Genomic DNA, 26,976 nt, shown 5'->3' with positions numbered 1-26,976 from the left:
GAGAAATAGATAAGTCAACTCACATTGTGGTTGTTTTTCCAGCTCCATTGTGGCCAAGAAAAGATGTGATCTGATTCTCGTAAAAGTCCACACTCAGTCCGTCCACGGCAAGCTTCTTTCCATTCTTGTAGATTTTGACAAGATTGCGGACTGAGACCCCTGCTTTCATATTGGGTGGTGGTTTCTCCATGTATTCTTCAGAGACACATTCATAAATTAATCAACACACACATACAAAAAGAGAAACAAGCATAGAAGCATTTAATTAAATTCATCTAAGATGTAAATGTTTTTTGAAGACACAATTATTCAAATTAAACAGAGGGGTGAAAGTTAAGGACTGATATCAACAACATAATATCAACAAAATCATATTTGCTAATATACTTGCAGCAAAAAGTTTATTTCCATCAGTAACATTTGCACACTGGAATAAAACATGTTTTTTTTTAATAATATGGTTGACAAACACAACATGTTGCTTTTTCTATTAAATTCAAACTATTTACTAACACGTGAATATTCCTTAATTAATGTCATATAGTCAAAAAGTTAGATGAATGAGCTGCTGTGCACTCTAAGACAAAAATAACTGTTTTTTGGCTCATTCCCATCAATGTTAATTGGATATTGTTGAGGTTTTTTTTTTTTTTTTTTTTTAGCAAGTTCCTGACTTGAAATTCACCTTTTTTCCCTTCAAAGTGCCAAGCTCTATTATCACCCAATGTGACAAATAAGGTGCTAATGTTTGTTTGCAACCCATTCCAATTAACTCACACTTCTTATTAGAACTATGTTCCCACTAGTACGCGAGCAAGCTGTTGAGAATCTGACAAATACATAATAACTGGGTGGATTACACTACAGTTACACACTACAGGTGACAACTGAAAATGATATGGCAGATTACCGTTATGTGCACTTGAGTCTTTCAGCAAACCGGGGTCAGCATCAGTCACTGAGGCTCTCCCACACCAATAAGATGCAGTGAAAGGGAAGTACCATGGCTTAGGGATTCCATATTGGCCTGGGATTGAGCACAGAGAACATTATTCACATTTTAATAACAGCTTGGCTTAAGGGAATATGGTACTATACAGTGTAGGTTTTCTCTTGACAGCCTGGCACAAATCCTGTCTTCTTTTAATTAGAGTCGATGAGAAAAGCATTAAGACCAGCCTGTTAGGACAGCAGCATTGGCTGTTGATTTAAGCTAGGTCAGGTGAAAGGGATTTCATGCAGGAATGGTGGAATGGAACACCAAATTTGAAGAAAGTTGGTAGATAGTGTACAAATCTGAGAAATAAATACCTGGAAAGACATTCTCAATGTACCAGGTGAGCATCCAGTATAAAGCAGCATCAAGGAGCATCATAATGATGGACACAATGAACGTATAGCGTCCCCCCTCTTCTGGACTCTTGCCAATGTTGTACCACTGGATACCGATGCCTTGCTCCTCATACTTGGAAAAGTTCTCACAGCCATAGCCAAAGGCCACACAGGATAATAAACTCTAGGGAATGAAAGATATGCAAGTAAAAACATTCATATCATACAACCATAGTTAAAGGAGTAGTTTGACATTTCAGGGCATATGCTCATTTGCTTTCATGCTGAGAGTTAGATGAGAAGATTTATACCACTCCTCATGTCTGTACGCTATATATGCAGCTGGAGCCAGCAGCTGGTTAGCTTAGTTTAGAATAAAGACTGGAATCAGGAGGAAACAGCTGGCCTGACTCATGTTAAGGTCGTGTTAAAGTCAGCCATAGTCATGTATTGTGTTGGTACTGCTGAATATGTTTGAGTGAAGTAGTAATCCTCCCCTGCTTACTGTACTGCACTTTTTTGTGGTGTTTCTAAAAAACAAGGTCTATTTACAATATGGGATCAGCACTGTGTGCCGTGCAGGGATGATAATAAATAAATATAATAATTTTGAAAATATACAGGATGATTACAGGATACAGAATATGGTACAAAAATGAAGTAAAAAAATAAATAAATAATGCAAAAAAGTCCAATAATTTCCTGCAGTCTCTGCTGGCTGCCTGGCAACTAACTGGTCCTGGCTGAGAAATAGTCTGGCACCTAACCCTCTGTAAAATAGTGAATTGTTGTTTTTACACTTTAGTTTTTGCACGGCTTAAACAAACTAGATATCAAGTGTTAATTACTGAACTTTGGAGGTGCTGATAGGCAGGTTTTGTTACCTTTGAACAGAGGAGGGCTAGACATTTGCTTCTGTTTATAGTCCTTATGCTGAGTTTACTGGCTCCTCATGGCTTAAGCAGCATAACTAACATACAGACATGATAATGGTATCAATCTCCTTATCTAACTGTGGACAGAGAAGCAAATAAGAGTATTTCCCTGAATGTCCTTTAAAATCTATGCTTGTATAGTCACAGCCTTTGATTGCTAAATTCAGGTGATGACTTCATGCTGAAAGATATACTGTTACATTCTGTTAGTATTGCAGCAGACAGGGGAGAAACATCTACACACTTTAATCACTGTGTTGCCTTTGAACATCTCTGAGGACTTTAAATTTGGACAAAAACAAAGATGGAGACTAAAATGTGTGTGCTGCAAACTAAGATTTGTTGGCTCTTTCATACAGTAGGAAATTGCAAATGATGTGTTGCCCATGAGACATCATCTGCCATGGCCTATCACTCTGCATTGCCATGTTGCCTGCCAGCTGTTTTATCACGCCTCATTTGCTCACAGCATTTTCACTCCGGCAGAAGCGGTTGCCGAAGCTTCAGAGACGAATCATCATGGATGCTTTCTACCCGATGCTGCATTACCAGGAAGAGAATCTGAAAAGCTCTGCAGTGACGCCAAAGCTCTAGCCTGGCTGCTAACACCGCTGGCAACTTCCTGTGTTGTCTACCCACTGCCCATCTACTGCCAAGCAATCAACAGTCAGTCAGTAGATGAGAGGTGACAGAAGGGCTACTGGGCACCCATCCTTGACCTCTATATGAACGGCCGACAAAGCGACAGGAGTCACTCCTCTGGCTTTTGAGAAAAGGGCAAGAGTTGGGAGGCAGACAAGCCCCCTCTATTGAACACATGTCAACACTGCAGATTTAACCACCATTCAGCTGGCAGACAAAGAACATAGTTAAGAGGGAGAGCAATTGGGGTTTCCACTCTTTCTAAGAAGTCATTTTCCAGGACATTTTGGACAAATGGAGTTGGAATGACGGACAGGGATCACAGCAGAGACAGATGTGTTTCTCCTCCTTTTAAAACTGCTGTAGTCAGTTCTAAGGCTTAAATGAAAATGTCAGAGTACAATGTCTGTGTGAAAAGTGTTTCTCACAGTGAAATGGATTTTGAAAACAAAGAGGAGGCTAGAGCTGCAATAATCAGTCCATTAATTGATTAGCCAATTGATGGAATGTTGGCGATTGTTTTCATAAGTATCAAGCATTCCTGTCTCAGATTTAACGATTAATAGCTTGAATGTCTTTGGGTTTTGTGCCTGCTGGCAACGACAGTAGTCTGACTCTGGCTGAAGACCTTTATTGTACAGTACGTCTTTCTTTCTCTCTTCCCTTATTTCCTGTCTGCTACTGAAGAAAATGCAAAAAGACTGTTGCAGCCCAACATTTAAATCCAATTAAGAGCCACAGTATAGCAAAGAAAGTCTGAGCAAATCTATATGTTTGAGTCAGTAGCCAGATGTTGCAAAAGCATAGATTAATTAATTGATTTCAGCAAAGGAAAGCCTGAGAAGTTTTAAATTATTTTGCAGGAATTTTTTTTTTTTTTCCTCATGACTTTTCCAGGACTGAAAAATTAATTGAAAATATTTCAAGAACATAAAAGAAGTCTGGGCTCTCTCTTGTTTCTACCTCATTAAAAACTGGAGGTAAAAGAGGGAGAAAATAGTCAAAGTACAGTAGATAGGAAGTTGGATTGTGACTGTGCCCTGTCTTACAGTGGCCCTCTGATATACTGCCTGTAGCTCTCCTTTGGCACCGAGCTGCAATCAAAAACCGTTCATATAAATTCTGGTGATCTTTTGAAATTCTGTTCCGATTAAAGACTTCATTATCAAGGACAATGTGGGGGAGAATTTGTATGCTGCGGCACGATGTAGTTTCATCTGAGCTGGGAGAGAGAGCGAGAAACCTCTGCGCACACATACACATCTCTGATAAAGTGTGGGGATGAACTGGATAGTGGTTTGGTCAGAGGAACATTGCTCATGCTAATTAGAGGGCTAGAGGGCTATCCATCTAGCTGTAGCAGGGGAGAAAAATCTCAGCGCCAAGGGAGAACCTAGCAATGGCACTTTGTGCAGAGATTAAATAAGGTTTGCAGTGCCTTATATGTAAAACGCCTAGCTAACCTGCATGTCGTCTGTAAAAGGAAATGGACTGAAAAGTTTCCTAAAGGGAAGGTATGACATAATTTTAAAAGGACTTACTCAAAGACAAGCAATTTCCTCTGATATGCTGGCACTGCTTGTTGGCAGAAACACGGTTTACAAAGTGTCCGAAGATGAAAGATGAAAGCACAAGTGACTTCTGTCAGGTGCCAATGTAAGATATTACTGACTGCCACTATTTCAATTTGATAACCAAGAAACATGAGACTGTTTACCCGGCCCACCCACAACTGACACTGCATCGTTGAAATTGACAAACAAGAAAACACAACTTGATTGAAATTCTGAGAAGACGCACTCGCTCGCACAGCAATGAAGATTCAAGATTTTGTGTATCTTTGTCTGCAGAAAGGACAGCTTGAGGACAAATGATACCAGCACCGCCATAAAGGTCACGCAGAAAGGCTACACTGAAAGTTGAGCAATGGTGTACTATTTATCTTTATCCCTTAGAGGATTGGAAAAAATCCCCAACTTCCTCAGTGTGTGTCTGTCTATTCTCTTCTTTTATGTAAATGTTTCACGTTTCTGTCACTTAAGTATATCCAGTTTGAACAAAAATCTACAGGTTAGTGCCAAAATATGTCAGAACAAGTGACAGCATGAATATTTAAAACAATTCTTACATGCTGTTGTTTTGCAATTTAAATTTCTCTGGACCCTCACTTCATCTTGGAGGCACACACCTCACAAATTATTTATCAGGAGACTTGTGCAGGCGATAAAGATGATTCTATGACAGATATTATTGACCCTGAGAGTGAATTTACTTCCTTTCATAACAACCAGCTCCAATCAAATCAGACTTGTGCCTGCTTGGGTTTGAAAGGGACAGGAAATGGATAAGGAACAAACGACTGTGATGGCCAAAGTGTGATTATAGTGGCAAAAAACATAACCTAGCAATATAAATCAAACCTCAGCCAGCCCTCGTGTATGATAACAGCAGGGGAAGATATTAAAAAACCGTGTCAGCGCTAAAGACGGACTTACCACAGCAACCTTGGCCCCGAAACCCATGACGTCCCTCCAGGCGTAGCAGAGGATGTGCGGCAGATAGAGGACAAAGTAGATGAGGCCACCGCATGCCGCTGCTAAGTTGGCCTTAGAGAAGAAGACGCTAATGAAGAAGCACTGTGTGATGGTGGCCACGCAGAACACCAGCAGGAAGACAAAGATTACTGAGGGGTCGCTGTACTGCAGCACTTTACCATACTGTGTCAAAAGAAATACATGAAAGATGGGAGAAAGACAGAAATGTGAAGATATAATTTAGTGTTAAAAAAACACACATACACACACATACATAAGTTCCTTCAGGTTTGTCAGAAAAGGTTGATTAAATGTCAAGCAAACCAGGAGATGTGGAAAAATGATTACAATGGCTGATTTTTAAAATACAGGAGGCAGAGTAGAAGGCGGCTGAAATGGGTAAAATATCAGCTACACCTAAACATTTTTCCTATGGACTGATATTAAATTATATCATCTGAAAGTCATTAAATGCCACTCTTTTACTCTGCCAGTTTGAAGGAGAACCTTTCACTAGTTTTAGAGAGATACTTGTCAATCCATCCATCCTCCAACATTACACCATGATGGTGACGACTTAATTCAAAGAGGCACTTGAACTGTTAGAATAATGGTGCTATTGTAATAGATGCAATTGTAATTTAAAAACTTATAGAGGACACTGTTACATGGAGCTGTATGAATGTTAATTACAGAAATTATTCTTAATTTGTACAGAATAAATGGGATCTCAAGTAAAACTTTGTTCGCATCATGTAAAATTATCTCATGTTAGTGCTTCAGTTTAACTCCAGATTAATATCTTCATTGTATTAAGTCTCGTCAGTTCATGAGACTTTTTCGGCCAACTCTCTAAAAGTAGTGTCGGGTTCTCCTTGAATCACTGTTCAATCATTCTGAAATCACCTTCAGTATAAGGGTGAGGAGGGCAGCGCTGACAGCCAGAGGAAACACACTGGACACTGCCCAGCTCAGCCAATAGATGGCAGTTCTCAGGCCCATAATCCTCACTGTCTCCTTAAGCCTCGCCTCTTTCTCTGCGACTATGCCCTTTATGATCATGGCCACAGAGTAGATCCAGGCTAACGTCATGTATAAAGGGAGGGAGCGAGCCAGAGACCGGAGGAACCTGGGGGGGTGAAGGAGCCGGACCAGACAAGACAATGACCCAATTTACACCTGATATTAATGTAATCTGTAATCTATATCTGCCTCTATTATGACTGGAAGTCAACATGCAAATTAGAAACAGACTTGGCAACCAAAACAGTGTGTTCCAGGTCAGTGGAATCTATGGTGCTGTATAGGCTCTGCTCATCGGGATCGTCGGTAGCTTTTTGCTGAGTCAAATCTGGGTGACCTTTCAATTTGTTTGGTTGACATTTTTCTTAAACTAGCACTAACTAATCATTTTGGCACTTGGGAAGAGTGGAAACAAGCTCTAAACACAACACTGACAGGTCATCAACTTCTAAAGTTGATATGGGAAACATGTTAGCAACATTAGCATTCTGGCCACTTGATGTAAGTCCATTACTCACTCTCCTTTTTAGGTCTGCTTTGGTTTTCGCTACTCCCAAAGGAAATATCTGGCTCCTAAGCTGCTAAATGCTCAACTGCTGTTTGGTGCTGCGTGGACAGTGGGGTTTACAGGGTTTATTAGAGATGTTTTGCTAAAAAGCCAGCCTGTTGTTAGAAACAGTGCTAATGAGAGGGAGGAGATTGAACCATAAAACCAAAACAATGATCTGAAAGAGGCTAAAACACTCTGTAGAGCTGAGGTGAACTGCACAATTGGATGATATTTTTGTGGGCTCACCATTACAAGCGGCCCCTATCACATGCATATAGTTATTTGATCCACTGTTAATATATAATTATTAATCACAAATGCTATTGAAATGTGGCCAAACTGTATAGACTTAATTTACACCTGGCTGAGATCTTAACACACTGTCATCCATACGCATTCTAGTTACAATGCATCATGCATGCATTTAATTTACACCTCGAATTAACATGTTTTTTACCAAAGAAGAAATTCTGATTCAGAGTTCTTGTTAGTAGCAGGTATAAATGGGGATAAGTCTCCTGGCAACTGAATGACACACGCACACACACTGACAATACTGTAATGTCAGAGATGGCATCTAAAAATGTTATGCTAAATGTGTCTTGTAACAATTAATTAAGGCTGCTGAACATTCTCAATGTGCAAGTTTAACAGCTCATATACTGGACAAAGAATGTCTTTTTTAAATCAACAATGTAAACTGTGTAGGTTTTATAATAGTGCATCATACTTTGTGTTGAATGTCTTGTATATAAAATCTTTATCTGAAAAGTGATTAGTAGCTGAAGCTGTCAAATGTAGTGAAGTCGAAGTACAAAGCAGCATAAAAGTACTCAAGTAAAGGACATTCAAATGACATCTAAATACAGTACCATAGTAAATGTACATGTGATGTTCCACCACTGTCCATTTCTGACTCAGTAATGTCTCATTTTATTTATTTTTAGTCCTGCGTAAATTTATGATTGATGAGATGTCAATAGCTGTCTTCCAGCTGTGAAGGAGGTCTCTGGTTCTGTCGTTTGCATTCTTTTCTCAGCGCTGAGCGTAGCACAACAAATTAATCAAATTTTAATGACCGACTGCTAGCATGACAAAACATTTGGAAGGTGGTTTCATGTTGTCAAAACAAGGACATACTGTTTGGGAAAAGAAACATGTATTGATCTTCACTGATCGGTGTTAGTTTTGGCAAAGAAGATCTTGTCAAACACCTTGATTTGTCTGGTTTGAGATGGGAGTCCAGTGTGGGAACAGTGCAAATACATCACCCTGGCTGCCACATAATAAATGCATTACTTCCTCCATAATGGAAGAGAATACAAGTGTAAAATGGCAGAGGACTCAGGTGCAGATGACAAAACTGGTTGTTGTCACACCTAATCCAGATAAAGCCTTATGATAATTACCATTTGATTTGCTATTATTATTAATGTGTTGAAAATCGCTGTGAAATTATCATTTAGAATGGGCCTGTGATCTGAATACACATCATGCTTGCAGATGCTCCTCCAAGGCACTCAACTAACTCAATTTATTGTTATTAATGTTTACAAATTGTTGATGGCTCGCAAACACATTAGGCTGATGGGAAATTACATTTCACCCAGCTGTTCAAATATCAGTTTTTATTTACCAGCCACATTTTCCAATTAAACTGCAAAAATTGATTAGGCCCATCTAAAATACCCATCCTTTTTTATTTCATTAACAACGCCTACAAAACAAGAAGTCGCTGAAGGATGTGCTCTATCTAAAGTAGACCGATATAATGTTTGTACATCATATGTCAGGGTCTCCCTTTTGTGATGACAGTGCTTTGTGCTTCTTTCCTAATCGATCCTTAAGCAGAGGATCATTTCAACAGAGAAGCAAAACCATTATATTCCACTGAATCATCACTGATTCAACAGAGGGATCAATATAGAAACAACTAAACAACAAATGAAATACATTTCCAGCATGTAGACATTTGCTAAATAAGAAAAATGATTACAAACATACTATACATAACTACTGTTTCTTACATTTCCTTTAGCCTCTTGTCTAAGTATATCATTGATTCCATTGTGCATTTTCTTCTGGACTTATCCCAGTGATTGATGATGTCGGACCCATTGGATGATTGTGCATGCAGCACCTTATACATCATAAGCTTGGTGATGCAGAGATAAACTGGTTGTCTAAGGCACTGTGTTCAAAGGCTGTTGAAATATTAGATACAGTAAATCTAAATACAAGTGGTCTCAAGTTTAAATCCTATCTGGGTGGTAACTTTTATTTAGGCAAGCACGGAAAATAACAGGCCAAATATGTTTCTTCATGTGTGACTCACATAACCCAAGAGTTAATTTATCACACTATTTCCATAAAAATCAATGCTGTGTATATTAAAAAACATAAACTTCAGGGTTGTAAAACGTACTTTAAACCACACACTAGAACTACTCCCTGAATATGAGGTCTTTGGTTACAACTGTTCCTCCTACTTATGGTTATTACCATGTTAATTGGATATGACATAATGTAAAATAGTATACAGCGTTCCAGTGGCAAAAGATAATTCATTTTCATTGCAATCATGGAAATAATACAGTGCTAAATATTCACTTCTCAAATTACATAACACAAGCCTTCTTCATGTGTACAGCACAGAGGAAGAGGTGATGCAATTACAGGAAATAAAAGGCAAATATTACTGGTGTGATTTTAATTTGACTAAATTGCAACTTTCGTTGCATGCTCAATTAATTAGCCCAGGAAGGCTGATTTGAAGAATCAGGGATAACGATTTGATTCTGTGATCATTAATTGGTCATGATTAACAACAGCAAGAATACCAAAACACAAAGCATGAACAATTCTCTGACCTGGATGACCCAAGAGAGCATAAGATTATTTGGTTGGATGCATTTGGTCAGATGCTTATTTTCTGTGTCTGCTGCTTTGTTTTTTAGCTGGAGTTAGAACTATAGTGATCATACAGTAGAGTCTGTGATGAGAAAAAATATCCAAATTTTGATATTCTTAAAAACTTTTAGCACACTACTACATAATGTATGTGAAATGTCAGTGGATATTATATAACAAATATATGAAAAGGCTTGAAACGTATAGAGTTGAGAAACATGCATTATATTCCAATACTGATGCTTTGTATTTTGATACTTTCCATTGAGCGACTCTTTTCCACTGACCTTAACCATGACACTTATGAGCAAGCAGGGAACTGTGAGCAGAACAATGTTCTCGGTGAACCTTGAAGACCAAAGGGCGCCGTTCTGAATGCCAACAGCACGCAACACTTCCTTGAGCCACAGTTCCTTCTCTAGCACCAGACCTTTGATGGTCATGCACACAGTGTACATGAAGGCCAGCACAAGGAACATTGGGAGGATGCCTCCAATACTCTGGATGAAGCTGGGTGTTGAGGAAATCAATCAGAAAGGTCAGGGCTGCACATTGGCAAAGGGAGTGTACAAGAACAAAGTTGTGTTTGACATGGAGGCCGCACTGCTAGATGGGTGCTAGTGTGTTTTTAATCTGCTGCATCCCCTTTAACCTATAGTATATGCATGCATGATTATAAGTTAGCACTTACAAGCACACAGTAAGTACTGGTGTGTATTTTCAGAAATTCTAGCAATTTATATTTGATGATAATACAATGAAATGAAATATGCTTCATCTATGATATAAGATCTATGACTCATCAAAACACTGCACTGCAACAGTGAATAAAAAAATAATGTGGGGCCACTTCTTTTTTTGGCTGGACTGCTGTACATACACCCTCTTTTCTTTCTCAAATGACAGCATAAAAACATATCATTTACTACACTGATGGCTGCTGATACAGTGGAATTAATCTGTAATTATTTTGGTAATCAATCATTACACTTAAATAACTGCAAAAATGATTATCTTTGTCCCATGTCTCAAACTTAATATCTTTGGGTTAAAAAGTGAGTTTCATCATTCTCTGAGATTTTATTAACCAATTATCAATTATTTGGGACATCAAGATTAAAGATAAAAATAAATGTTAGCTGCAGTCCTAATGATATTTAACAAAAGGATAATCAGCTTTTTACATGCACTCTATTTTAAAGGTTGCCTTTTGCAGTTGAAACTTGCATGCTCTCTTGGAGACTGTTTTGGAGACTATTTTGCAGATGCTGAAAAGTTACAATCATGACAATCAACACGAACCAAGATGTATTCAAGGAACACAATGCCACTCTGGCATATTCATTTTTACACTCGGCTAACCTCCATAAACTTGGTGTATCAGCTGAGTCGAGCCATTTAGTGCTGCACCTCATGCCAAAGATGATGTACGATTTGATTCTGTTACAACACAATGAGGTGATATTAAACTGGCTTCATAATGCCACCAAAATGCCATGTCAATATCTTCTCCTCAGTCAATATAACAAAGTGCTTCCTTTGCTTTATTAGACAGTAAAGGAGAGATATCAAATAGATTTTGACAAAGTATGGATTTCACATATCACTTATGCTTGCATTCCATAAATACTGGGTATATAATGCAAGCAAAGCACTGTTCAGTACGGATGTGTAGATGAAGCCCACAGTGAATATGTAGTAATTGGCAAAACGATGCTCTTCTTCCAAGCAATTTAACATAAACAACTGATCAATGTACACTTCTAGTACATTTGAATGGAATGAATTGCTCCTGTAATTCTGGACAAATTATTTTTTTAAAGGCCTTATTGAATACTTGCCAAGTGAAAATGTTTCACTCAAACATCTACTTTGCTTAATTGCGAATTAGCCCTGTATAAGAGCTTTCTTTTTTTTATTTTCATCTTTTTCAAACAGGTGAATATCTTCACTCGCCCTCTTTCTATGATACTGCAACAGTTTTCCCTTGTGTTAACAGGTAAACGGCAAAACATTACTTCAGTCTATGCAAAATATAGTTTCGTAATGACAGTTTTGTCAGTTAATCAACTGATGATGAAAGCACTGGGCGGTATTACAAAAGCAACAAAGGCATGAAGTTAGTTCCAGTGAGACCTCGGCGGAAGTTCAGTCATATGAGAAGTTGAATGAGAGAGAGAGACACAGGCTTGTTTTTGAGGACACTTCCCCTGCCCTAGTGGGATGGATCATTTTCAAACAAAGCAGCACGAAAAGAGTTTTGTAAAGTTCAGCCACAGCGTAACTAAAACCAAAATCCCTTACAAGATTACATTAATAAAATTTCTTCTTTGAACTTTTGAGATCACCAAATCAATACACTTCAACAAATGGAGCTGATACATTAGTACCTTTTCTAGGGAGGTACGCAGCCTCAAGTAGCAAGCGCATCAAGCTGAATACTAATTCTGGCATTATCTGCTCCTGACTCTACCCTAACATCTCTGTAACAGCTGACAGCCTGAGTGAGTTAACTCCTTCTGTGACTTCTAGCACTGGAGGGGGAGAGATCAGTCATGCACACCGTGTCTGACACTGACAACCTTGCCACCAGATGCTCTTGAATTATACATTCACTGATCGATCAAAGGTGCTTAAGTAACAGAACTCCAGGCGGGTCTGTGTTACAGGGCTCCAGTTACATTGGCAGCCTGACCTAAATTTAGGGAAGCTGGAAGACTGATTTCTCAGTAAATCGAGAGATAGTAGAGCACGGTCTCCCAAGAGGTTGGCGTACTATGCTGAAAAAAGAAAGAAAAAAAAAAAGCTTCCTGTCTCTTTTTGAGCAAATATACCGTTAAGTTTCTTGGCTGGCTGGAAATGAGCTATCCATTGAAGGGAACAGGCTTTATTATTCAACAGGGATTATCCCATTGCTGGTACAAATTATTGCTCAAGGAGAGATGTGCATGTGGTTATGGCATAAAGAGATTCCATATGTTATGTGATTTTTATATCTAACGGCAAGATCACATCTACAAAATGAAGTATAATACCATTAACCAGCAGCCAAGTTGTGAGACACGGTTAGAGTTTAAAGATTATTGTCCAATGTCAAAATATATGTCTAAGCCCCACATATAGAGAAAGCGAAAACTGATAATTATGAAACTCTTGCTTGCTTTAGTCCTGGCTGACTACTTTGTGAATAATTTTATAAATACCAATAACTGGATTTTAAGAAACTGAGACTTGTGAAAACCAAGATTCATTACTTGATCACTATAAAATCTAAATATAGATTTAAAAGAAAAATTTATTTTCTTTTACATCAAACTGATGATAAGGTACTTATCAGGACTTCCAGTTATCTATTATTGCTCAGATCTAGCTTGCTATGGAAGTACAATAGTCTCACACTTTCATTAAAAAGGGGGCGAGACCTGTGAGAGGTAAAATATGTTAACTATTGTATTTGTTCCTTCAGCTGGTGCCATTTTATATTTCAGGTTATGAAAGGTGAAAGCAACCCATCTTTTGTAATATGAACTATATTGTGTTTGTCCATTATGTCTAATGTCAGACTGAGTCCTGGTCTGCTGCACATTCTCAGTCAACTCAAACCTATTCACACACTGCGAGGAGTGAGGTTTTATCTGGCAATTCATTTACTTGAGAACAGGTTCAGTCCCTGAACACTTTCTTATTAGTTATAACACTGTGTTCATGACATGAAAATATCTTTTATAATGGCCATTAGAAACCAGGTGTTTAATGTGACCTAATATTTATGTGATGGTATATGATTTATGACATTTTACAAACAAGCTTGAGCAAACTCTTCAATCAGGTATGAAAAAATATTATCTTTTAGAAGTGGTTCAAGCTAATTGCTTCTCCTTTTTTTGGTGTTTTTTGTGGACAACTGTCAACAAACCTTTTCATATAATAGATTGAATAAAGGAGTTGGGTTTATTAAGTTCATGCTGGCAAAAAAGTTCCATAGGTTTTGAAAGCTGCACAAAACATACTGTTCTGAACATAAAGCAAAGTTTGAAGATGAAAACCTAAATAAGACTATAATTTACAAATTCCAAAAAGAATTTAAAAAACACAATTACGCAAACTGATTTTACATTAAATTAAAAATGCCCCAGCGCTTTATGGGCATGGATGGTATGAATTCAGATGTTCAGATGAACATTCCTCACATCCACTGCAGGCCTGTGTTATGTATTGCTGAAAGCAGCCTTAGATCTCACATCAAGCCCATGTGAATGTGAAAGACCTATTGATGCAGAGCACAGCCTCAGGATCCAAACAAGAGATGCCTCTGATTCAGGGACCGTGCAATGGCGCAGAGGCCGCTGATAAAGCACCAGTTTATGTGCTATCAGGCCCGGCAGGGGTCAAGCTTTATCTCCCATACCGTCGTATCAGGGCGGTGCACAATGTGAATACAGAGACAGTGGGAGCTAATACAGTTTGGTTATCTTGGGTTCAAAATGCCAACAGGGTCAGCTGTGGTTGAAGTGGCACAGGTTGCCAGTAGTTCATTGGGTACGCTCAAGCCAAAAGCTGCGAGGAGGAAATTAGGAATTTGACAAGGGAATTATTTGAAAGGCTGAAAGCAGGTGTGATATTAGGGGTACTGATGAGTGTTGGGTCAGAGCAGATAATACAGCCTTGTTAGTTGAAGTTTATCCGTGAAGTAGAAATATTGTTTTTGTGAGACTGAAAGCAACAGAACACAGATAAAATAAAAATGATGATATGGTCTTTTCAGAGAAAGTAATGGTGCAGCTGGAAACAGTTTCCTGAGCTTCTGTCAAAATATTTTCTGTTAAGTAAATTGTTATGTAATATACAAACCTAATTATATGGTAACACATGTGAATCTAACTACTGCAATTTACCTCCAATTAAATTGGTTATGTATTGCATGTAACACTGCAACTGCAATCATGTATTTTCATGTAACTGATGGACAACTTTCTATCCATTGATTATATATATCACACATATTTTATTCATCTTATATTACCAAGGTGAGGAACTTTTTTGTATTATTAATGGCACATTTTAAAGTATCCAAACATTGACATTTTTTAATGACATTTTAAAGTCAGATTAGACCTTTTTCTGAACCGAGGAACAGTTACAGCAGACCACAAACATGTTCATTTGAGTGCACAATGTTCTTTCTTTCCTTTTGGCTGACGAAACACAGCTCGAGATGAAAATAATTACCACAGAGGTTCTTTCCCATCATGCCTCTCTGTGTTTTAGTGCATCTTCTTTTGTGTGATTTCTCTCTCAATTATTTATGAATGAAATAGCAGTTTTCAAGTGTTAATAATTTATAGAAATGCCCAAATGGCTCGGCAGGCGAAAGAGTAAATGGTGGAGGGACTAAGGGTATTGTGGTGCTTTATGGTTCCCATTTATCTTCTGTAATTATTAATCCTTTGTTTTACAGAGATGAAACTGAGGCATCAGGGCCGGCATCAGCAAATAAGCCACACCATGACTGTCTAATTTCAGGTCATTATTACAGTGACAAGGGTAAATGGCGATGTAAGGAAATTGGTGTTTTTAATTTGAAAACTGATTTCAGAGGTGGCATGCCGAATGTGGAGCATCCCACCCCTGAAACTGCTGTGCATTACTATCATATGGAGAAATCTGGTGCAAGGTTTTGGCTGCATATAAGAAAATGTCCAAAAAGACAATAGTAAGTGATGTCAGTCATCCGTCATCTGCTCTATGTCTACTCGCTGGTGTAGAGAGTGGATGATTTTGTGCCTTAGTTAATTTAAAATGCAAAAATTCCTCTCAGAAGAATATTTCCACTGGGTGCAGTATTTAGTTCAACTTTCCTCCAATTAGTACTTCTAAAAGTATGCTATTGCTTGACATGCCAAACCAAGTGCACCCAGTTAAAATAAATATGAAGTATGTGTCTTCAACCAGGTTTACTAAAGCAGCTACAAAATGAAGTGCAAAGTGGTGAAGCCACATTTAATCTTGAAGCTACAATGTGAATATAAATCAGGGGGAAGTAAGCACTTCATAGAGAAGAAAAGAAAACCCAAATCTAAATCAATAAAACCATTACTTTGAATATGGTTTTCATTACACAAATGTCTTCTTGTTTCTTGTGTCTCCAAGACAAACATATGTATAGGGTATTATTATTCAAAACACGTATTTCAACAACAGCATGTTGATGGATATAAGAAGCCCAAGTGAATCCTCAATATGAAGTCGTAATTTTCATTTTTCTTTTTGCTTCTGCCTCTTTAAATATGTTGATCTAAACAACCCCTAAAGATTGCTTTACTGTAAATTCTGTGCTATCCAAAGCACATAATACTTCTAAATTACGTCCCTAATCTCTGGAACTGCATTTCCCATAGGGAGTGAATATTTTGTGTCTGCTAAAAGGGGTGCATTGTGTTGCTGGACTTAAATCTCCCTGGTAATTATCTTTTCTCTTGATGGCATCACTGGGCTTTTCCTTTATTAATGGAGATCATAATGCTGTGTGGATGGGAATAATTTCCCAGGCTCTGAGGAAATCTTGGCTTTGGAAGATTCAGAGTGATACCACATCGTTCATGTCCCTAGGTGAATGATCTAACATGATAGAAAGGAGCACTATCAGTGGGTATGTATGCAACACAGATGGAGTGCTGCTATCAATCTTTGCATTTTATAGAGATATGTGAGACATGGCATACGGTACACTCACTTTGTTTGGAATAAAATTCCTCAGAAATACAAGGAAGGAAGGGACTCATGGTGGTTGCTTAAATAATTCAGCATCCATCAGCTATTCAGGAATTTCCTGTGGTTTGAATAAAATCAATAGTTTTGGCCCACTCTTTCCCTCCTGCCTTCATTCATTTCCTTTCTCTTGCTGACCCTCAATTCATGATTAAATTTATCCTCAAGGATGTTACATTTTTATTATTGACTTCTAACAATGACATTATGTCAGGAGTTCCTTATCTTAGTCCTTTCATCTGTGATCAGTGATAACATATGACATGAACCAAAGAGCAACACAGATATTAGAGAAAGAGTAAGTTAGACAAATAAGGGAGAGCATATTGAAGTTTCCACAGGGAAATCAGGAGGGCCTAAGTGACTGATAAGACAATAACTCAACTGTGTAGTGGCAGTGAGTGGCAAGTCCCCAGGGTGAGTGGAATTTTATTGCTGTAATACCTCCTTCCTCTTTCTCTAATCACAAGGCTGGCAGATAAAAGCTTTTGTACTCACACGTCATCCACAAAACAAGGGTATGGCATTTGCTGGGCAAAAACACCGAGGGGTTGGGTCTTTGACGTCTGCGCTCGTATAATGCCATGGTCCATCATATCCTGCAGGTAAGCGAAGCCTCCCCATATATAGCGCAGGTCGTTAAAGGAGTTGTCTCGGGCCCCGGGAGACCATAACCTTATTAAAAGCAGACACACCGTGATCTGTCTTAGCAAAGGGCAGGGAAACTGCATCTAGAAAGAGTCAGAACTACTGACTACTGACTAAAGAACTAGTCAGAAATACTGTCAGAGTATCATAACTGTCATAGGTGATATTTTTAGACAGTAAAAGACAAAATCCTTTGGCTAACAGAAAGGGCAACAGAATCCAGCATCTTCTTATACAATGTATGATAACAGTCTCTTATTTCCATTCACCAGAGGAACTGAGCTGTGTCACATACCTTTCTTTCACTTTGTTGGTGCGCTCTACTTCATCGACGTCCATCCGGATTTTGTACTTGACATAAGGAGGGGGGTGCCTGGAGTCTGGCTGGAGGTTTTCAAAGACAATGCTGGCCCAGTACGTATCATTCTTAAGAAGCTCCAGTGCTTTGCTCACCAGATGGCCTTCAGTGGGGACTGCCTCAAACTTATTCAGGTCTAAACACTGTCAACAAATACAAATCCAGAAATACTTTACTTTTCTTTAGTGTTCCTGCATTAAATCATTCCCTTTTTATATAAATCTTTGGTATCTACAAAAGGGAAAATAAAAAAGAGGCAGGCAGAACTGACTGACAGAACGGCAGATGGATATTTAGTGAAAAGTATCACTCAGCTATTGACTAAACCACATAGAGTGTAGTTCCAAATTATCTGGAGCTGCCAGGGGGTGGGAAATGTTTTGGGCTTCAGTAGAGACAAGCAAATGAGATACAGCCTTGCTAGCACTCCCTGTTCTGTGGCCTCGTCCCTCTGTTCCATGAGACGATAATGAGCTAGCCATCCTGGGAGGCAGTCACACCTGACAGCTGTCCACACATCTCAGTGTTGCAATAGTTTTATCATTTCTCCCCCAGGATTCTCTGGTCTGTATTCTATATCAAGCTATGCTGGGGAAACAAAATATCACAACAGCATTTGTTCAGTACAGACTAGTGAGGATATCACAGCAGTGGAATGGTTCCATAAACCAAAAGTTTGGACAAGAGCTGAGGACATATGGAAGAAAATGTTCTATATTCCACAATAACAATCACATATGATGACTATTTAAAATCTTAATAGAGCTTTGTTTTAATCTACTAGAAGGAAAACATGCTTTTCTTACAGGTATGTTTACATTAAATAAACATATTGCAGTCTACTGGATTTACAAATGCCCTTTACAGCATTTCCTATTTATGTTTAATCTGCTTTAATGCCCCATCTTTAATATCACCATTCTCTTTCACTACAAGCCCTACCAGCTATGGTGTTGCTTGAACAGATAGAGAAAGCATGTTTATGCATTTTGTCTCTAACCACTGGAGTTGCAGCTAAGACTAAGCTGCCTTGTATCACCAATCTGACTCTGGCTCAGGACTGAGAAACTGGCCCCACTGATAGTTTGCCAATCCCATCTTGGCCTAATTCAGAGGAACACTGAGGGTAACATATGCAGCAGTTGTGCAGCCACGGTTGCGTCATGCTTGTAGAGGCTGTGCTGGTGCTGCTGACAGCTGATAGTTAAGTGATAGCATTAACATGAGTGGATCTCCATGACATTATTAACATATGATAAGTTAGTGGCCAATGTGGTGGTCAAAAGGGTGCATGAGTGCTGTAGAAGACATCACATACTACAAATCAACTTAATCTGCTCATGTAGGAGACACTTCAGGAGGTACAGTAGATCATACAGTACAGTAGATTCTTCCTTAGAGAAATAACTCAAGTGTCCTTAATGTTTAAACAAAACACTGGTGCAATGCAACATCCCCTGTAAGAACTAAATTTAATTCCCTGGGTTATGAAGATGATGTGATGGCACTGTTTACGACTGCTGCTGATAACATGCTATGATGTTTACATGAGTACTAGTATTCTTACTAGTAAATTCCACCATTAGTTCCATGATCCTATTAAACTGTGGGGCAGTTCATCGGTGAAACAGGAGCTTTAGGGCTCTAATTTGGGCCTGTGCTATTAAAGCAACGTGGCCTGATTCTGAAGTGTTTATATTTGTGGTAACACCATCAAGAGAGGCCATGACAAATTATAAAATGACAACAGATTGTCAGGTACCGATTTTGAGTTAATAATTTGCTCACACAGATTATGATTTCAAGGATACAAATTAGTAATTTCTGAGCACAAATGATCAAGGATTTTATCTCTTCTATGAGCTGTATCTGCATCGGCTCTAAGAAGGGACTGTTGTTGATTATTCACCACTCAGGGAGTATATGCAAAGCCAGTAACTAAAAAGTAATTAAATCAGGCTAAATTATATTGTTTACCAGATGGACAAGATGTTTGTCTCAGATTAGATGTGAAAAGCAAATTTTTCTAATTTTCATTTTCTATACAGCAAAATAGTTTATACTGTGTATCATTAGTAGGATTAAATCACATTACTGTATTATTTCCCTTATGGATATTGCACCTGCTTACACTGCATTGGCAATGATGATAGTTTATACTTGTCAGCCCTTGACTGAAAGAAGCTTTCTATTTCCCAGACATGAGGACACCACACTTAAGGTTGTCTAATAACTGTCCCTATCCTAGTATCCATTTTGAGAAATGCAATTCCCATTAGGGCAGAAAATAGATTGCATTATGTTTGAATTTCATTGGCTATGTATGGCTAACCCCAAGGGCTCAACCTGCCATCTTACCTGCCTGATGACTGAGCTTATGTGTGTATTTGAGCATGGTAGGGTGTGTGGGTGTGTGTGAGCTTTATACACATGTTTCATCACAGAACAGAGAAAAAAGGTTCTGCTGCAAACTGTGCCACAGATCAATTTATCATTGTCAACTGTGTGTGTGATCCTACTTAGAGACACCATTCTGTTTGATGCTATTACAGAATCACTACACAGGCCCATAACAATGTTTTTCATGATAACTGCGGAAGCAATGACGTGACAGATCTTCCTGTGTATTTGACAATTTGCTAAATAAAAAATATGAAAGTTTAATGAATAAAAAACGATAGTCTTCTCTGCTTGTCCTCCAAAAAACACAATCACAATCGAGTGAACCAGACAAAAAACCTGCGTGTCAAAAGTCTTGATGGAAAGGAATGGTGGAAGGAAAAGTCTTGATTTTGGTCTGAACAGCCGCAGAGCACAGACACAGCCACAAAAGAAACAAAGCAGCAATGTGCTAAACATGAACACACTGCTCTTAGATGCAAAGCACCCTGCTTACACTCTGTAGCACCCCTGGTGTTCTGCCAGAGTTATGTGACAGTTGTAAACAGGAAAGATAAAGGAGTAAATTAAAGTGCTGCAATTATGTCAGGGACACAGGACCTCTGCCAGATCACTATCTCAAGTCTGTAAGTAAAAGTATGTGCGGGAATTGAATAGCTGATGCTGCAAACTGTTTACACATCCTGATTGGGAAATTGCCATTGATGCAATAAAATAAATTGTCATCTATATTTAATGTGTATGCTCAAGCTCAGCTTGGCTAAGGTTCCTTCAACTGGATCATGTTTTTTAGCAAACCAACAACCCAGGAAAGAAAGTGGATACATCAGAATTTCAAAACAATGTCACACAGTTTTGTTTGAGCTCTTTAAAAGGTCATACAACATTTTGTTATTGGCACCAGCTCCAACTAGTGAAACCGTATGTGTAATATTAGGTGAGTCAGCTGATGTAGAAGGATGTGGCTAAAAGAGAACAGTGGAGGAAGAGCAGGAAAAATATGTAGTTAATTTCCTCTCTTAAATGTCAGAAAATCAAATGTCTCACTTCACAGAAAAAATTCCATAGCCCTCTGTGCATGAGCAAACTGGAGGCTGGGTTCATGAGGTGCTCTGCATTTAATAAGAGCACAGATAAAATAATTACTTACGCCAAGGGCATTGGAGAGAAGGTTCAGGATTTGGGAAGTGGCGTTGTAAGCATCCCGCCAGTCATTGGGCGGCATGCCGGGTGGACGATCCTCGGGAGGCCCATTGTACAAGAAGTTGGCCAGCAGCTCGGCCGTCAAGCCTGTGCCACTGAGACGCTGGTTGAGGAGAGCAGCAAACACTGGGTTCCCCAGCAAAGCCTAATTTTGAGGGAAAGATGGGTTTAATTGTAGTTACAGTGGTTGCTAGTGAGAGGTCTAGTAAAAATGAACGGAATCTGAATGAGGACCAAAGGGTTTTAAAACCACAGCATATTATCTTAGAAGAATAAGGTCAGCTTTCTTTCTTTGGTGCAGCTGACTTTATTTTTCAATTGGAGCGTTAAGATAGATGGCGCTGTTGTACTTTAGGCTGTAGGATAGATATCAACTATTCTCAGAGCCAGTCTCACTCATGCACACACACACATCCACATTTGCACAATACAGACATACACTCTCTGAGGCCCAGAGAGGAAAAATGAATGCAAATTAAAACTCTGCCTGTAAATATATACACATATATAAGAGCACAAATAACACACACACAAGCAAATGCACACATGTACACATACACACACAAAGCAGACAGATGAACATACAGGTTACCTCCTCTCAATTCCCTTTAGTAAAATGATAAGAAACATGTATGCAATGTCTCCTCCAGTCATCTCAGGTCATGGATCAAGCTGCAATTGCCCTGATCTTGCAATTAATTATTAAAGGTGATATGCTGATCTGGGAGCAAGTACAACCCTACTATAGTAATTAGGCTCTAAATATGTACAGCACACGAATATGTGTATGTATTTTTGATGTGAGAAATAAATGGTTCTAAGCTCCTCAAACAATAGCTCTTGTATAATAAGGTAATTTTACTCCCACCTGTTGGTGTAAATGTGATGCCCTCTATTTAGTAGCCACATTCCCCTCACTCCCACCCAGTATTAGCATAGTTTCCTGCTGCTGTGAAATTAACACCCAAGTAATAATATGACACTGTTCCTGTAATGACAGTGTTACTACATAAACTAAAATTAAACATAACAGTGATAATTTACCTGTCATGTACAGAGAGGAGGACTGAAAGAGAACCTATTTAAATCAGCCATTCAATACCATTTGTAATTTTAGAACAACACCGTCACAACACCAGTCTATTTGGTGTACATTCCAGTTCAATGTACTTGTATGTGCATGGCTCACATTTAAAAGTGGACCATGCAGACTTTGACTTTTGGAGAGGAAAGGGCACTGTGCGTCAATTGAGATTTGGGCCTCTAAAGTGTGAAATTCTAAGTTGAGATTCAGATATATTCTGGCCAGTGTGCTCAGTGGCATTTCAGTGTCAACACTTCTGATGATATTCTGCTTAACCTTAGGACAAAGTGTCAAATTAAGTAATCTCTATGTTGCATGTGACCTTTTAAATAATCAGTGCAGCCATCTTAGTGTGTGCTACATTAAAGATGTGACCCATCAAAAGATGTGTGTATTTTGGAATCTGACTGTTAAAAGTGGCTTAGTATTTGAAATCTTAATCTAGCGACAACTGCATGTGGCTCAATGATCAGTGGCATTTGGGCCAAAGAGTTGCAGAAATGCCATTTAACCTTATTGGTCATGTATCAAATGAAACTGTTTGTCATGGGAGCATCTTCAAGTGAAGAAATGAAATGTATTTATAGGCCTTCACAAAGAGAGGAAGTCAGGTCCCTGTAGCGAATTGCCTGTGAGAGCACACTCTAATCTATACAGTATTTTTCAGTGTAAACATAGGTAGTATGTCACCAGCCTTGATATTTGCTGCAACTGGGAACTGTAGCTTTTTTCACTGTGAAAAAAAATCACAGGAAATGCAATATATTAGTCACCAGGGTTAGCGCTAAGTGTGGAAAAAATGTGTGTCAAAAATGCACTTACAAAACAGTCCATTTTCAGATTTTTTGTACAGCAGATCAGTTTTAAATATTGTATTGTATTAAGGGAACAAGGAGGACATCATCATGATCAGCTATGAGATGGAGAGTTACATTGCAATGTCACTTCCTTGTGTGGAAATGTGCAGCTTGAAATCAAGATTAGACTTTCTGTCAAAACAATACAAATTTGTTTGGCTGCAGTGTAAACAGATACATTACCTGCATTTTTCTGTAGTAGTATTATACCACACTTGCTGTTACCATGGTAACTACAGGTGTTACCAAATCAACCAACGCTGAAATTTTAAGGCTTACAACTTTAACTTGTAAACACTACGCAAAGGCTTTGCTAGTAAAACATATTCTCTACCAATTTAATTTCCAAGCCATTTCAGAGAATATTCCCTTCTACTCAGCTCTGTACCCTAAATCTTCTGTCTTCTATCAAATGTAGTTGTGGTGGTGATGGTAATTGGTCCATCAACGTAAAACGTGTCTGCGACCTTGAAGAACCTCTGAAGATGACAAACCTCCGAAGCTACCAGCTTCGTAGCGAGAGGTGGAGAGAGAGAGATCCGGGCTGGGAGAAAATGAAGACAAAGGAGGATTGCCGGCCCATTTGTGTAAAGGTTAGGGCTAGGGTAATGAATACCCTGGCTATATGGAGCTCCCAATGTCTGCTTCCCTCCAGCTGCATATAAGCTCATTTGGAGTGACACCGGAGTAATGTCAGTGTCAAGGAAATACAGCAAGAGGCAAAGGGAGAGAGAAGAGGAGAGGGAGGGAGAGAGAGAGAAGTGGTGGCAAAGAGTCCATGTCCTCTACTTCTATAGATAATCCTTTCTGCCAGGATGAAAATTATCCTGCACTTATCCATAATTACTTTCCTCCCTCGGTTTCCATATCTAACAGAAGGTGCAACAAATTGATATACACGACATGTATATTCTCACCTGCAGTATATATAAGGCTCATCATTTTCATTTTTTACTGAGAAATACCTGGATTTTCAAAAAGCAGGAGGATTTTATGTTCTTTTGCATTCAAAAGTTGACAAAATGAAGGAGGCAGTTTTATGACTCTCCCAGTTTAGAAAATGTAGTTAAGTGAAGAGAAAAAGGTGCAAATGAGTTGCTGATCATGTGCCAGAGTCATTCTATGTAATAAAAAAAAGAAGACGGCATACAAAAGAAAAAAATTACAATAATTCCTGTATTTTTTTTTCTTTTAATAAAAACTAAAAATGATGAGTTTTGGAGTCACTGATGTCGCCAAGAGAAGCCACTGTAAAACCACATATTGCTGCACACTTGCATTTTGTGTTTGAATAAAAGAAACAACTCCCTAATTAACAGGTTATAGTTAATTAGCAAGCTTTGGCGGCAGAGCCAGGCAAGTTGTTTCTGACTTTTTCCTTGTTTGTCAAGAGAGAAAAGTGAGAGAGAAAATACTTAATAATACTTAAAATAAGTTAAAATGAAACAGTATCATATAAAAACTGCTTTCTAAGAGAATAACTATGATTTTTAAAAAGTAAAGATTTGCAGTATTGTCTTAAACCAGTCAAATCAAAATGTTATGAACTTTTCTGAATAACTAGATTTAAAAAAAGGGCTACAGTGATTTATGTCATTTTTTTACAGTGCAAAGTCTTACCCGTATTGCATTTACTTGAGGGCTATTTTGAAGGAAATTCCAAACACGTGGCCCAAGTTCATCCCACATATCAACAAGCTCTTTTAACATAGCCAAGGCATGGAATGTGCTGTTTGCCTGAAACAAAAAGAAAAACAATATTTAATAACACATTCATCTTACCTTTCCCTGAATGAAAGCATACCCACTGAGCCTCTTCTATTTGCTCTGAGCCAATCCAGACATGAAAGTACTTCACATCTGCACATTTCAGCTAATCCCTAGAGGAACTCATCACATTGTAACACTGCTGCCCCCCATGGAGATGAATGTAAATGGGGTTATTTACCCCTGAACACTGACTTGTAAACAATCTGACTATGTCTGGTGTGAAGAGGGCCTCCTGCGCCAACACCGGGCCGCTTGCTGTGAAGTCGGCAGATTTTGCTCACTCTCATAATGTATTCTAAATGCAAATCCTCACCGCCTGCCTGTTGTTTGTTTTGCTTATGCAGTTATCACAATGATGCTAATATCTTGGAGAAATGTCATGTCATGATAATGCATTACATTCATCGCCATCTATGAACAGGCTTCCTGATTAACTATTGTTTTACTTTTCTTTTCTTCCCCAGGTAGTAATGTTGTGTGACATCTACTGTTTTTCACTCCCACACCGGAGGCTTCTTCACGCTGATAATGTAATTGATCTGGTCCCGTGCAGAGAGGACATTCAAATATATACTCATACTAGTATCTTAATTAAACAAAAAATGTTTCTCCTTGTAGCTTCCACTAAAATGCAATTTACATTTATATGAACAAGATATTCAGCTACTTTTCAAGTGCATGAAAAGTCAGTGTCCATATTAATATAGGACATTTTTCTTTCTAAACTTACTTCTTTCACCATGAGGCGAGCAGCAGGTGTATCAGGTGTGTAGAGGACTTTGCCTAGCAATAACGGCTTGAAGGTGCTCCAAATGTTACGCAGACCAGGTGTGCCCTCCAGGGTGTCGACAAGAGTCTGACAAAAAGCATCTACAGAGGAAAATAAGAGAGGGAAGAAGACAGGGAAAGTTGAGGCAAAATTAAGAAAATAACTACATTTCTTGGGTGCGCACTGCCCGTGTGGGACACAAGGAAAGAGGAGAAACAAGCTCTTTGAGCTGCGCAACATCACAGACTTTACAGCACCCAAAGAAGCAAACATGATAAATATTGCACATGAGCTTGAAATTTATATCATAACAACCCTCTCAATACTTTTTCTCAAACCCTGAACGAGCAAATATGAGCACAGTGTGAGTTTCATAAAACCATTAACCATACATTTTGACCTTTTAATTTCATATTTATAAATAAATCAAACACATTTTTTAATAATTAAGAGACCTTTAGACAGACATCACATTACTAATATACTATGTTAATTAAACATTTTCATAAATTAAAGTTTGCATGGTTAGAAATGGTGAGAAAGTAAAATGCAAGTACTCAATAAATAACATTACATTACAAGTTTACTAATTCTCCTTTTTGCGGTGTCTTGATTACAGATTGAAAAGCGTAAGTTAGCATTACAGCACTGAAGTACTTCAACCCAGCAGGCCTGACAACAGCTCCCACCGCTTTAAGGCAATGTTTAGGAGTGGCAATGTTCTTTATTTGTATGAGTTTTTATGAGTCATGTGAGAGGCCTGACATGCCGACAATGAATTTGGAACACAGGGAGTTCAGACACACATCTGAACTTTTTTCCCTCTTAACATTACTCATAAGGAAGCCTCTGTGAATGTTTAATGTTTGTTCTGCTTTTAGTGATACACTCTTTTTTTTATCTTTTCTTTTACTTGTGTAAGTTATTTTTGTCCTCTGCTTTTATTGTTTTCTTTGCTTTTATATTACTCTGCCTAAATGTTCTTATTTTCCTATAAAACACTTTGGAACTATGCTGAAGAAAGCACAACATAAAGTTGACCATAATTATTTATTGTTGGATGTGGCCTCATAAAGTGGAGACACTGGGACTCTGAGAAAAAGTCTTTGATGACACTGCTGATACTGCTTGTCATCACACACAAAAACCACCTAAATCAACTGTGGAAAACTAAGAAAATCTCCAGACAAACA

General features: G+C 38.5%; 1 protein-coding gene across 2 annotated transcripts in view; it reads right to left on the bottom strand.

Annotated features, from left to right (window-relative positions):
* The window catches only part of LOC108892258 (phospholipid-transporting ATPase ABCA1), a 138,042-nt gene that overhangs the window by 84,585 nt on the left and 26,481 nt on the right, over positions 1-26,976 (bottom strand). Inside the window, exons 10-19 of one of the 2 annotated variants that reach the window (XM_018689711.2) lie at positions 25,745-25,884; positions 24,865-24,981; positions 21,251-21,448; positions 17,638-17,843; positions 17,193-17,369; positions 10,214-10,436; positions 5,405-5,626; positions 1,312-1,516; positions 911-1,027; positions 24-195 (exon numbers count right to left, since the gene is read on the bottom strand). In XM_018689711.2, the coding sequence (XP_018545227.1) occupies positions 24-195; positions 911-1,027; positions 1,312-1,516; positions 5,405-5,626; positions 10,214-10,436; positions 17,193-17,369; positions 17,638-17,843; positions 21,251-21,448; positions 24,865-24,981; positions 25,745-25,884 (1,777 nt within the window). Of the gene's footprint in view, positions 1-23; positions 196-910; positions 1,028-1,311; positions 1,517-5,404; positions 5,627-6,349; positions 6,573-10,213; positions 10,437-17,192; positions 17,370-17,637; positions 17,844-21,250; positions 21,449-24,864; positions 24,982-25,744; positions 25,885-26,976 lie in introns of both variants that reach the window. The other variant, XM_018689719.2, reaches the window with a different exon arrangement.

Source organism: Lates calcarifer, linkage group LG15 (assembly GCF_001640805.2).
Source record: "Lates calcarifer isolate ASB-BC8 linkage group LG15, TLL_Latcal_v3, whole genome shotgun sequence".
Classification (NCBI taxonomy): Eukaryota; Metazoa; Chordata; class Actinopteri; family Centropomidae; genus Lates; species Lates calcarifer.
This window is presented reverse-complemented; position numbering and strand designations above follow the sequence as displayed.